The sequence below is a fragment of the Heliangelus exortis genome, chromosome 6, assembly GCF_036169615.1.
Source record: "Heliangelus exortis chromosome 6, bHelExo1.hap1, whole genome shotgun sequence".
Classification (NCBI taxonomy): Eukaryota; Metazoa; Chordata; class Aves; order Apodiformes; family Trochilidae; genus Heliangelus; species Heliangelus exortis.
This window is the reverse complement of record NC_092427.1, coordinates 10,987,726-11,001,668: the sequence shown is the minus strand read 5'-3', so window position 1 is coordinate 11,001,668 and position 13,943 is coordinate 10,987,726. Positions and strand designations below refer to the sequence as shown.

Genomic DNA, 13,943 nt, shown 5'->3' with positions numbered 1-13,943 from the left:
GTGGTTAATTATCACGTCCCTGAGCCAGCTCAAGTTTGATGTTTTTGTTATTTGTTTTTTCTTTTTTGAGAAGAGACATTTCTAAATTGGGATTGTAATACCAGAAGTGAGAATGACTAACTACAGTTCCCCATTTCTGGAAGAAAAAGAAACATAAATCCACTGTGATTCCAGTTGTATTTTCTTATTAATAAATATTTCATTATTCAAGTTCTGAATTAAAAAGATCTTAAAGAGTATGGCATTCTACTCTTCAGAGGTGTTGTCAAACCTTCAGTTTACAGCCATGCCTTCTCTGGTATCATGCAGTTCCCTTTCTTGCATCACAGCCTTGGCACTCCTGTCCACCTCATGCCACACCAAAACCACTGAGTGCAAGAAATTAGGTGAAGATTTCAAAACTGAAAGGCACTTACTAGGTGTTAGCTGTAACCAGGAGATCTGCATTGTCAAAAAGGTTGACCCCTGGAACTTCCACAATGAGAACATAGATAAATTCAATGATTAACATAAGGATCAGTTTTCCAATACAGCTGATCTGAAGGAACACAGAGCAGGCCAGAAGACTCAGTAAGACACTGTAGGTAAAATACTGTATAAAGACAAAAAGGGAAAAAAAAAATCAGAATAGAGATGAATGTCAGCTGGATAAATAAAAATGAAACCAAAGGAAACTAAACAGAGAGATAGAAAGGGACTGGGAGTTATGTACTTGAGCTGACCAAACACGTAAGCCTGGGGCTGCCTGTGGGATTCTCTCACAGTACAAGAGATTCAAGTGTTACACCAGAACTGATGGAGAGCAAAGCACTCATCAGGTGTTATTTGCCTTCCACTCAAGAGGTTTTGGGCTCCAGCTGCATAACAAAGCTTTGATGTAGGTTTGCCCTGGACACATTTACTGAATTAGCAGAAAGCATCATCCAGTTTTGCTGGAATACTTTAAGGTCAAATTCTGGTCTCAAATTTGCATATCTGCACAATACACAGGGCCAAGGGCAATTCACATCACCAGGGCAGATATCCACTTGAGGCCAACTGGAAAGTACTGCCCTTGATGAACCCATTGGCATGATACAGGCTGGACAAATGCCCAACCAATCCCAAACTCCATGATAATTTTTCCTGCCAGCAGTTGCACGTGTGTGGCCGTGGAGCCCTCTGCCACACCTGAGTGGTGGGGCAGCAACTTCTGCCAACCTGAGGCCTGAATGTTTATCATGCCAGTGCTTTCAAATGTGATTGCAGACCCTAGGTGCCATTTATGGCTCCTGGGAAACCTAGCAGGGATGTAAAATGAAGAGAAGCATGTTCTCCAGCTCAGAGCCTTCCTGTTTTTAAATCTGTAAAGCTTTAAGCTCCCACTCTGTCCAGAGAGGTCTATTTCTAGCCAAAAAAAATATAATGTATCAGATGCCTGAGGTAATCCATCCTTTCACTTAAAAGAAAGCCCTGGCTGAGGTTGAAATACATGTTCTGAGCTCATTTGTTAAAGAAAAATAGTTAATCGATGATATATTCAATAAGAGAAAAATCACTTGTACACCTTGTAACTTGACTCTTCACTTTCTAGAAAATGGGTGGATATTCCCTGTACTGAGAAGTAGTGTCCCACTCCCACCATCTCCTAAAAACACACTGGGAGCAACAGACAACATCCATCCCAGATCCCACACCTGGCCTGCAGAGTCAGGGGAGGGACTCCTCAGTTCTTAGCCCACGGACTGGCAGGACCTCTCTCAAGGCTGCCATAGCATACTCAACATGGAAAATGGTTGTTCCTCTTTGCCTAAAATTCCCCTCTGTCCTGAACCAGCACTAGAACTTCTACTTCTGGGTCTTTCTGCAGAAGAAAGAGCCTTTGCAGGGTTGAAAGTCACCGTAATGGTGGTCTCAGAAAACTCACTGAACCAGATAGGGATCATATTCCTGTTGGGTTAAATAGGTTCAGTGGGATACCAGGGCTTTCAGTAGCACCTTGGGCATCTGGATGACAACAGATCAGCCACAGATCAGTCAGGTCCCCATAAATCCAGATGACCTTGTCATAAATTCTGCCTCCATCCTAGACAGACTTTTTCCTTTTCAATTTCCAGTACACAACATATGAAATCACCCATAACCTAAAAAAACTCAGAGAAAGGTCTTGAATAGCTATGCAAAAATATTTTTGTCAAAGTATAAAATATATATATATATATATTTCACCATTAGAAGCATTTTTGGTTTTTTTAGACATGTTGTTCTGAAGTGGTAGGACTTGCACTTGCACATTGAAGCAGCCCACTAACAGGCTGCTAACCTGCCTGAGCCCAGAACCTACTACAGCTAGTGAAAGAATGTATAAGCAAAGTTTTTCATCAGGACATAAAACAACAGAAGAAAAGGTTAAATCTATGACTAGACACTGTTTTTAGGTGAACTGATTTTCAAGTAACACTGAGCACCCATAAATGCCTTCGAAATGATTTGCAGTTCTGCATTCCTTCAAGGAATTAATGGAGAAAGGCCATTTCTCCTGCCATAGGCAGGATCCAGAAATCATAAAAGCCTAATGATTATTCAGCCCTGAGGGAACAGTAATGTGGACTCATTATTACAACTTTAGATCCTTAATTCTGTGTCTAGTAGCTCCTGTCCATCAGGAGCAACCTTGCTTTCTGCTGACTCACTGAAATCGATCACACAGACTTTACAGCCCCTTCTCAACCTATTTTTTTTTTTTTTTTTTTCAAGCAATACCTCTGGAAAGTTGCAGTTGGGCAAAGGACTGTCACAGAATCCCTGCAGGGTGCCCAGGCTGTAGTTGGAAGTCAGGTTGCTGATAAGGCATATGTCCACCCGGTCAGGAGTGATGTTGTATTCTGCAGCCATGCAGCTGGCAAGATCCACAGTGCTGCACATGAACTGAAGAAAATGATGGTATTAAACCCAATGGCATAGACAAGAAGAAAACAAAATAGTTTGCAGCAATTAAAAATCCCCTGGAAAATGGCTGCAGCAATGTTCAAAATATGCAAATGAAATCACTGGCTTATGTTTTACTGCATGTGCAATGGTTATGTTTTGTCTCTCCCAAAATAGTCATTAGTAAAATCCAGGATGTGCACTCTGGAAAGCTAGTTTCATGCTCAACTACACATACAACTTGACATCTGAGGGTTCACAGGCAGAAGTGCTGTAGATGTTGCATATACAAATATACCCTGCTGTCTGTGATAAGGTCCTGGTGTTGCTCTATATCTCTTGATGGGAATTTCTGAGCTAATAACTTTCCCCTGCCATCTGTAAAGCTTCTGCTCTGGGCCCTTCTGCAGGGAAGACTTCAGCAGCAAGGCTCAAAGGCTGATGTGCTACATTATGCTGAGGAGGCAGTAGAGACCCATTCTGATCTCCTCCATGTGCTGCTTTGTTTGTCCATTTTACTACTTGTTACACTAAGCAGTTCACAAATGCAAAACATCACATGTTAGGTAGGAAAACAAAGCTCTAATTTCTGTGTGGTCACCAGTTCTTTGCAGGTGACAGTGGGGGAAGGTGGTGGAGGTGGAGCTAGTGTCTCCCATTCCAGAACCAAAACAGAGCATAAAATTGTTCCTGAATTTCCACTGTGTAAGGGGAAGCTGAGGCAAGAGCAGTAGTGATCTAATTTTTAGGTTAAGCCTCTCCATGTCTCAGTGAGGCCATAACTGAGAGGAGCAGAAGGCCATGTGAAACCTTTGCAGTTGCCTCCAAGCCCAGGACCACCTCTCTCTCTTTTTTTTTTCCTTTCTTTTTTTTTTTTTTTTTTTTTTTTTCCCCTCAAAAAATAAAATGCATGCAGGGTAGAGAATAGTCAAGTGGCTTCTTTAAAATACATTCAGCCTTCAGGCCATTTGTACAAGCAAGAAGCCAGCAACATCAGGGTTGACAGAGTACAGTCTGTCTCTTGCTGAGCCTGAGAGCAGCACAGCAGTGTTTGAATGTGAAGCAAAACCACCCTGGTCCCAAATGTACATCTCAAAGCTAAGTCTTCACAGTCCCTGTTGGGATCACTGCAGTTGGAGCAGGATGTGGCACCGTGCTGAAAACTGGGGCAAAGCCTACGCAACACTCAATTCCCACTTGATCTTGTGGGAATTAAATGATGCATCTGCCTCATGCTGGCCCTTCATTCAGGGCTACACCTCAGGCTTGGCTTATGTACCTGGAGCAGAAGCATTTAAAGATACAGAAAAGGAGGGCACAAATCAGTGCTGGGCATATAGAGTGCTATGGGGATGCAGCTCTCAGGCTTGCATTTTTTTCTGTGCCCAAAAAGCAAAAGGGAACTGATATCAAATGCTGTAAGCATTAGGCAGGGTTCCAGGAAAGCCAGTGGTTGTAAGAGTCAGAAGCTGCAGAGCATCAGTAAAAAACCATGCAGATCCAAGTGGGTCAAAAGGAAATAATACACATACCATGTTGACAAAGGCAGACAGAAAAACCAGGATGATGGCAAAGACTCCAACTAAGGTACTATTGGTCCTGGACTGTACAATCTTCTTAGAAAGAGTCTGGAGTGGAGCTGGGAAAAGCTGCACATGGGGGAAAAAGAAAAGACATTAAATACACATGTAAAATCATTGCTTTTACAGATTACAACCTGCATTTGAGCTGCCCATGTCCTTCACTGTGCAGATGCTGCACAGGGGTTAGGGAGTGGTGATGGGGGATGGCAGCTCTGGGACAAGGGTGAGCAGGAACGTGATGGCCTCGTAGCAGCAGTCCCAGCCAGCTACCAAAATCTAATGGGAATGATGCTGAGCTGAGATAGCATGGCTGGCAGACCTGCACTTATCCTGTTGTGAGAAGCAAAGCACAGGCCATCTGTAACTGAAACAGCCAGAAGCTGGAGCCTATGAATTACTAGATCAAAAATTTTAAAAAGCAGAAATGAAACAAAAACCAAACCACTATATCCCTTTGATCACAAAGGCATATTGCAGCATGTTCTGGTGTCATTTCAGTGACAGACTGTTAAACAGCCCAGGCCAGTCTTGTGGTCTGTCAGACCCTTGGAGAAATCAGCTGTTCTCTCCTCATCTGTGGCACTCAGCATCACAGACACATGGGGCTAAAAGTACGAGTGGCTGAGGGAGATCACATTGCTCCTCTCGACAGACTGTCCCAGTGATTCTCTGCTGCCAGAGCTAGCAGCTTTCTTTGAATTGCTTTCTGCCTGCAGGCTACCAGCCTGCTTCACTTTAGGTGCTGCATTGCTTTCTAGGTAGAAAACAACTCTGGATGCAAGTGGAGACTAACCAGGAACACTTTGGAGCAGAGGCTCTCTCTACAACAGAGAACAACAAACAAATCCTTTCTATTCATCTGGTACCCCCATCCTGGCAGCAGCTCAGAGCTACAAGAGATGGATACCAGGAAACCCCTGTGCAAAGGCAGATCTCAGCCCTTCTGTGCCCTTGTGTCAGGGCAGAGGGGCTCTGCTGAAGACTCCCCGGGTTTCTTCCAGAACCCAACTCCCCTTTCCCTCCCAGCACGCTGCATGAATAATAACGAAGCCACTGGAGGGTATTTTTAGAGACACAAAGAAGCAACGCAGCAGCAGGGCACTGCAATTTAACTCTGACTAATGTTTCTATTAAAAGTCTTGCTTTTCCCTTTTATTCTTCACTCTTACATCTTCAGAGATGTAACATTTTGTCAGTGCATAATGGCTTCCCACACAGCAGTCCTACAACGTAATTACGAAGTGTTTGAACGGCCAAGGAGCTGAGTAGCTGGTGACTTCTACACAGGGAGAGAGAGGTTGACATGGCAAGAGTTTTGAAGGAGCTGTTTTCACCTGCACTTGCACAAAACCCCAGCTAACTCCAGGTGGGAGGAGAGGGAAAGGGAAAATCAGGGTTCTGACTTATTTGCACAGCATGAGAATTGACCGAAATTCACTGGCAGCTTATGCAATCCTTCAGGCTCACGCAGCCACCCTAAAACAAAGCAAAACACCTTTTTCTCAGAAATAAACCTTGCTGATACAGAAATCCTTGGCTCTGTTCATTAGCCATGAACCAAAATAGCTCCTTGCCTCACCAAGTCCAGCTGTTTCCACACAGACACCAGCTCGCAGATCCCGGTGGGAAATGCCATGGGGGATTTCCTCCCCTCTAACTTTTATAGGATTTGGAGGGAAAAGAAGGGTTTTCACTGCATTTGAACAGTTTTTTCATTAGATCAGAGCTGGACAGATCTTCCTACCACCCCGTGTTTAGGTCTCAAAGCCAAGCTCCTCAAAGGTATGCACGGACTTAACCTCCTCTGTAATCTCTGGGAAATCAAGCACCTAAATAAAACTGAGGAGTACTTTGTTGTGGATCTTGGCCCAAGCCCCTGCTGCCAACAATCCCCAAAAAAGCCTGACTTTGAAGCAAGCCTGAGGTATCAAGCAAAGCTATCAGTGAAAAACACATTCTAATGAAAACATGTTTTCTTTGTATTAATCTTGGTTCTCATTACTTTGCAAACTAGGGAAATTTTTAGGTCGGTAAACAAGTACAGCTGGAAAAAGTCCTGAAGAGGGAACAAATGCCAAAAACCCTAGGAGGTAAGGACTGCAACAGGGTGTGGCACAGCCATGCTGCACTTCTAAAGGACCTCTGCTTGTGAACAGCATTCGTGGAGGCTCTGTAACACAAGTGATGCTCTTCCCATTTCACAGAGGCAGATGGAGACACCAGTACTTGTACCTTGGAGGGTTTCTGTGACCAAAATGGGGGCCCTGTCTCAGCTCTGACAATTCAGCCCCACTACAGCAATGTTCCCTCAGTAAGACATCAGCAGCATAACAAAAATAGAAGAAAAAAGAAAAGATGATTTCCTCTCCTGTTCTCCAATAAAATAATTTTAAAAAGGAAATAAAATTAATAAAATTTTAAAATAAGATAAAAGAATAAGTAAGATTAATAAATAATATTTATGCATTATATAAAATTGTTATATATAATATATAAACTATATCATTAAAAATATTATATATAGAAATAAATCTTTATAAAGAGATAAATAAAGAAATAAAATAAAGCAAAACATCAGGATGCTATAAAATGAAATCCATGTACTGTTGCTGCTTAGCCCATTGGTTTGTACTCTCAAATACCATTTACTGCTCTTAATAAGACTCAAGTCTTGCTTGAGAGAAGAACAGCAGAAGCAAAGGTCTAATGAAATGGCAGCTCTCAGCCTGCACATGTATTATGGAGAACAAAGTCTGAAATCAAGGATGTGATACATTTGGGCAGCTGAGATTCACATTTGGGTTACCACACATCACTCATTAACCCTCTTAAAATCCCCATGTAAAGAAAAATAACCACAGGGGGAAAAATAAAATTGGATTGTCCAGCCGAGTCCAGTCCATTCTGAACTGAAATGCAGAAATGCTTCTGTAGGACATTATTTCCCAGAAGAGAGAGGCCCTGAAAACATGCAGGTACCAGTGAATACAGAAAGGAGGATAGGACATTGTTGTATAGGTGAAAGTCTGAATTTAAAAACAGATCCAAAAAGTACTAATTTTACACTGAAAATGATCCACAACCTCCAGCCATTTGCATGACAAATATATACTAAATAAATAAAAATGTAATAAATAATAAATAAAACATGTACTTTGAAATGAAAGCCAATCACAGACAGGAGAGTAATATTTCTCCTTTTTGTCTTCCTAACATATATTGTGGACAAGGAAAGCTGCTCAGATAATTGCTGGTGTGCTGTGAGGTGAAAAAAAAACCTATGAGGTCTTTAAGTTCTTGTTTTTCAATTTGTAATAAAAGCCTTTGAGTCATTTTGAAGTACATTAAAGATGTTTCTAGAGTAAAAGACAACATTTACAGGCAACTTGATGTTGCAAGTCCATTTATGTAATTTATTTCACAGTGATTTATTAATCTACTAAAAAAGTGCAGTTTTCAGAGGTATTTTTTACCCTGCTTGAGAAAAAAAAACTGCTTTAGGAGCACATAGACACCTCTGGGAGACAAGGAAACAGGTGGGCAAGCTGCACCTATGTAAAGCTACAGAAAAACTTATTTTTTTGTGAAGGATAGTTGAAATTTTCCTCATTTGGACTCCAGGGAACATGCAAGAAGTTGAATTCCACACAGCAGTGAAGATCTCAGAAGTTAAGGATTTTAAAAACACAGACTTGGTAAGTTAGTAGCAAACCAGATGTCTGTCAGTGGAGTATTTGTGAAGGGACCCTGGTTCCCATGACCTTAGACTCCATTGGGAAGGAACACCATCTCACAGTGGCCAAGTCTTCATGAAGCATCAAAGTGAAGAACTAGGACTCTCTTGTTTATTACAGCTGAAGAAACTTGGAAAGCCAAGCTGGTGGGTTGGCAGTTCCAGGATCAACTTCTAGTCCATGGAGAATTTTATAATGGAAGATAATAATGACAGCAAAAGAAAATAAAACATGATCGAGCTGTCCAGAAAGAGCCTGCTGGCCACTGTCAAAGCCAGAGATGCAGAGGCCAAAAACAGGGAAGGAAATCTCACATGAAAGCTCTAAAGAGGAAGTAAAAAGATCCACTTTTCATGTAACAACACAGAAAATGGGTAAATGTTATGCTTGTGCTGATATCCTGGGGTGGACACCTGCTTTCTGACTTTCTGTGGAATGAGCCATTGCTATTTAAAACACATGCTCTTCTATCCCTTATCTGAGTGTGCAAGAAAACAAACAAATTCACCTAAGGGACCTGTAAAAGTGCCTTCCTTAAATATATATGTAAAAATGCTACCTGAAGCAATGTGATGTGGAGTACAGAAGGAAAGTAATGCCCTTAACCGAAGTCTGAGTAAACCTATTGCTTAAAAAAATGATGTGAAACACCAAAATCTTTAATGAGAAAACCAGTCTGCAGTCTGGCAGCTGCTGCTGCCATCAGACAGGTAGCTGACAAGCTAGAAGTACCTGTGCCCTAAATAAGCCATCTCATAATCAGATGTTGTCAGCAGATGTTAATCTGGAGCACTCAAAAAGGGGTAATCAAAAAGGTACTGGAGTTAGGCCTGATATTTTTAATATTTGCAACTTATGCACAGCAGGCACTGTCTACACAGGGTGTTAGACATGAACACCTTGTGGGGCTGGGTCAAGAGACTGAAAACTCCCATTTGGAAATACCAGGAGCTTCATATAATCCCATTAAATTCTGATGTTAGTCTGAATTCCCTCTGATGTCTTGTGTTCCAGTACCTGTGAACTGAGGCAAAGCCAGCCTAAAACCAGGCACCACTGAACAGACCTCTTCTACATGAATTTGGAAGATCAATGTAAAGAAAGCAAGACTATACATTCCCTAGGGTTACAGGGACTAAAAAATTCTGTGTGTTCTTTATTTGTTAATTGAGATCACCAATATAATATTAAACCAAAAAGGCCAGACCAAAACCAAAACCTTTGAACAACGACAGAAGAAATGAGTGCTGCTGGTGGTCCATGGAAGCAAGAGAAGCCTGTGAAAGGCAGTGGGTGACAAACAGCTGTGTGACTTGAAATCTGTCTGCCTGCAGCTCCAGTGCTCCCAAGGTCTGGCCCTGACACAGCTCTTGACCCAGTATTCCCACAGCACCAGCAGAGCTGGCACTGGGATTTTGCTGCCAGTGGCCCTGCAGCATAAGTAGGCTCCAGTACAGCTCTGCACCAAGTTTCCAAGCCTTCTGTGGCTGTGATCAAAAGCTTTCCACAGTGGTGGTGAACTAACTGATAATCAGTTAGTTTCACAAACTAATGACACTCAGTAACATCCTCCATGCAATGAACACACCAGGTATAACCAGGCATCTTTGACTTCCATTTCCCAGCTCAAGAGACTCAAGTCTACCTATCTGCACTGTTGGTTTTGAACTGTAAAGCTCATTGCTGGTAAACAAGCAGGACCAATGGGATGCTGCACTTACAAACCAGGCTTCCTTTAAAATTGTCATAAGTCCAAGGGAAGCCCCCTGAGCAAGTTGTTAAATTCAAATATAACCTGAAGCTTCTTTCACTGGGAACAGTTTGTTGCTCTTAATAGAAGAGAAGGCAAAGCCTAATTTTCTAAATCTAACTTTCAAAAAGCAAAAAGACATGAAAGGTGCAAGTCTGTCATGAGCACCCACATTCAAATGTTTAAAATGGCACAGAGAAGATAATTAAAGTGAGGCAAATCACCTGCCTGACATAATCCATTACCCCACTGTTTCTTCTGCTGGAAATAGAACTCCAGTGACCTATTCTATTCTAGGCTCTGAGAAGCAAAACTGAGCTTGGGCTAAGGAGCCTGAATCTGAATGTATTCAGACACTGCTAGACCCGAAGGACCCCCAAAACTGCAAATACAAACAACTGGCATCAACATTTTAATCAGAATCTCTTCAAGTGAGAAAGATGAGCACACCCCTCTCCCCAGAGCTCTGGCTGCCAATTTACCACAGGCTGCCAAGAAGAATTAATGTTTTCAGATTCCACAAAACATATTTCTTTGATGATCAAAACCAGTTACAAGAAAGAGTCCACTGAATTTTGAAAGCTCTGTACACTCATCTGAGAAAGGCTGATAAACTTCTATATGTTTGTGGCTTTTACTCCTCCCTGTTGTGGGACATTTTTCCTTGAAGATATTCTGCTTCTGATTATCTGCCCAGGCAAACATGCAGATGCAGCAGGGGTCAGCACACAGGCGACTCTGCAGGAAGTTTACAGGGAGGAAAAGAACGGCCAGGGTTTCATTCCACACTGGAAAATACGTTCTTATTATCAATCCAAGAGTGCCTGCAGGGGACTTAATGCAGATCCACAGAGTGATTACTTCTTGCTGAGCTGAAGAGATGTCAACCCTAACATCTGTTTGCAGCTCATTCTGTCTCATCAAAGACTTTTTCTGTAACCCTTATCATTCAGTGTGGAAAGGATGGCTAACAAAACATGCTCTGTTAGCTGAAGAAATGTATTGCTGATCCAGTTATCTTAGGCAAAGTACTCTACAAAGAAACCACAGTACTCACCTTTACACAGGAGTAAATCACTGAAACAAACACCACTGTGGTCAGGATCAGGAAACAGGTCAGGTAAAAACCCAGCATAAATGTAGAACTGAAATAAAGGAGAAATTTTTTTTTAAGAAAATGCATACCACATAAAATAGATACACCTCTGCTCTCCAGAATGTTACATTTGTACAAGTTAGGACACACTACACAGGCTTTCCAATTAGGATAGCAGAAGGATATATGAGGTGCTTTGAATATCAACAGATACTCTGTCCCATTTCAAATCACTACACAGGATGCAAAGCAGAGAATGCTGCATCTTTTATAGCAACGTCTTTCCTGCAGGGGAGAGAGCCAAGGGACTCAGAAATACTTCAAGAGTTGACAGAATAATTTGTTATGGTGGGTCAGCCCTATCTGGCTGTAGGTAGGAGACCCCTGGGAAGGAAAGGGTGCTGAGCCAAGTGGGAAAAGTCTTGACTGGAATAGCTACCCACCCTTCCCATGCATGGGAACCTCTGTGCTGCAACACTCTCTGTGCTCTGTCCCTGTCATGGGATGGGAGCAAATCTGGCACGAGGACAGTCAGGGAAAAGAGCCTTAGCTTGGTCAGCTTCAGAGGTTCCTGGTCCTCCCAACTTTGAAGTACAAACAGGGCCCCTGGGCCAACTTTGTACTGTACATTTTCTTGTGCTTTGATCATGAAGATATTCAGTAACAATGTCCCAGTGATTAGTCTCAGTGAGACAGGACAGACCCTCTCCAAAGAGTTATCCTTGGTCACAATTTAAAGGAAGTATTCCTGCATCATGACATTGAGGCCAACTTCACCAAAGCCAGCTGGTCTCTGTGTTCTCTCGTGACTACTCAGATAATTGTCCTAATTGCTAATTCACTGTTTGAGAAACAGTTTGTGAAATTCATTAAAACTATTCCTCTTTATCATCATAAACTGTCACTGCCATTTAGTCCCTAGTTTCAGATTCAGATTTCATGTTGTGTCTTTCATGAAGCTCTGATGTTGACACATACACCTGTGGTTTCAGTTGCTGATGTTACCTTCAACAGAAAAGCAAAATCAGGCAATTGAAATACAAGGACCTGCAGTTAGAACGTGAAATTTTATTTACTCTTGAATTAACTCTTTTTTTCAGACACACCAGGCTTCCTAAGGACACTTCAGGACTTACCAAAACAAACCAACCACCATCCTTATGGGCAGCTTGACATTTACACCATGCTGCCATAAGGAATTGGCTCCCATGTAGTACAAACGAGTCAGGCATATGGTTGCCACAGATCAGAAATTGTCAAGTTGTCATTTAAATGCTAAATTGGGTTTTATGAAGACAGCTTAGTGGCTGCTTAGGGAGCTTGATGAGCAATACAAAGACTGGTAGAGGACTCTGCAGGTGTGAAGTCACAGCAGTAATATTCAGAGATATGAAGTGTAAACCTTCTCTAAATCAATTACTCTCAAAGAACACTTTTGGCCATAGTTAACAATGTGTTAATTGTTGGGATTTATCGAGTTTCAGTTTTGAGCCTCTTTCAGGTTCCATCCCAGTTTCCCAAAGCGGATCCTGTGTGTTTACACAGTGCATTGGTACTGACGTTAGCTCGCTGATTCAGTCTTCCTGTCAGCACAAGTGAATGTCCTCTTGCCTAGGAGAGTGAATGACCTCAAACATGAGGCTGTGCCTTACTTCTGTGACCTTCCAAATATCTGATCTGAACAGCACAAACCAAGCTTTACTCTGATAAGATCTGTGGTGTGAACAGAAGTAGAAAGCAGCTGTGATGGCAGATAGTAGTATTGGAGCTCTCTTTAAGCAATTTTTTTGTCTTCTTGCAATGAAGATGAATTTGGAGCGTTTTCAGAGCTTCTGTGATCTTGTTCTTCAGATTAAAAATTACTGACTCCAAATTTATTTCCAACACAGCAGTGCTCAGTGAATGATACATTATTGCTCCAAAACCAGAGCACAGGAAATAAAACCGGGCTTTAACTTTCAAGAGACTTTTTATAAACTCTTTGAGAAGAAATACCATGTCTGCAGAGCTCACTGCTGGAAAAGATCCAGTGGGTTACACTGCCTTTCAGACAAAGCAATGTACTGCAGTGGTCCAAAAGCACTGAGGAGCTTATGCCACTCTTGCCTGAGGAAGGGAATGACTGAAACCCCTGAACCTGAGCTACCCAAAGTGCAGGCAGGGGTAGTTCAGCTCCTCTTGTACCTTTTGCCTTGCACCCCTAGTCCAGAAGAATAAATGCAGGAGGCTTAATTCCTCATCTGTGAAGCAGACCCTGAGACCTCAGTGATCTGAGCCACGTGGTTGTGATGAGTTTTTCACTTCTCTTTCCCACTGCATTCATGTTAGAGGATAGCTGAGCCTCATATTGTGAATGCATCCTATGCCTTAGTAGGCAATCCTCCCTGCTAGGTGATTTTTTTTTTTCCACAGGCTTATAAAGAGGCTGAACTAAATTTCATAAGGTGAGGTAAATGGTAAGAGAAATCATGCTGGGAAAACAGAAGTCCTCACGTGCCAGGGAAGAGATTTTAAGCTGCACTGGAAATGAATGAAAACAATAAGCACCACGCATCACTTGAATTATTTAGGGATTTTTCTTTTCCTCTTGGTGCTCTGAATTCTCAATTATAAAAAAAAAACCAAAAAAACAAAACAAAAACAAAACAAAGAAAAGTAGGCCAGAACAGAGGAAGGGAGCAGATGGGAGCAAAGGGATGAAAAGATACTCACTGTGGCACAATTATGATTTGAACAAAGCAGATGAAGAGGAAGACTAGGGAGGCACAAGCCACGTAGGCTCCAAACCTGTCATCCACCTGCTTGGAGTACTGCATAAACACAAACAGGGTTATGTTAGTAGGAGAAAGCACTGGCTTCCTTCTCTCCACAAA

At 42.1% G+C, this 13,943-nt stretch overlaps 2 protein-coding genes across 4 annotated transcripts in view; one reads left to right on the top strand and one right to left on the bottom strand.

Moving 5' to 3' along the window:
- SEC22A (SEC22 homolog A, vesicle trafficking protein) overlaps window positions 1-1,615 on the top strand; it is a 37,739-nt gene extending 36,124 nt beyond the window's left edge. The window contains exon 8 of the mRNA XM_071746649.1: window positions 1,574-1,615. Coding sequence (XP_071602750.1) covers window positions 1,574-1,600 — 27 coding nt within the window. The 3' untranslated portion in view covers window positions 1,601-1,615. The remainder of the gene's footprint in view (window positions 1-1,573) is intronic.
- ADCY5 (adenylate cyclase 5) overlaps window positions 1-13,943 on the bottom strand; it is a 200,692-nt gene that overhangs the window by 11,204 nt on the left and 175,545 nt on the right. For all 3 annotated transcript variants that reach the window (XR_011726474.1, XM_071746644.1, XM_071746645.1), the window contains 5 exons: window positions 13,783-13,880; window positions 11,032-11,119; window positions 4,440-4,556; window positions 2,743-2,907; window positions 417-592 (listed from right to left, as the gene is read on the bottom strand). Coding sequence is in view for 2 of the 3 variants with exons in the window: in XM_071746644.1 (XP_071602745.1) it covers window positions 417-592; window positions 2,743-2,907; window positions 4,440-4,556; window positions 11,032-11,119; window positions 13,783-13,880 (644 nt within the window). In the remaining variant the exon portion in view is untranslated. The remainder of the gene's footprint in view (window positions 1-416; window positions 593-2,742; window positions 2,908-4,439; window positions 4,557-11,031; window positions 11,120-13,782; window positions 13,881-13,943) is intronic.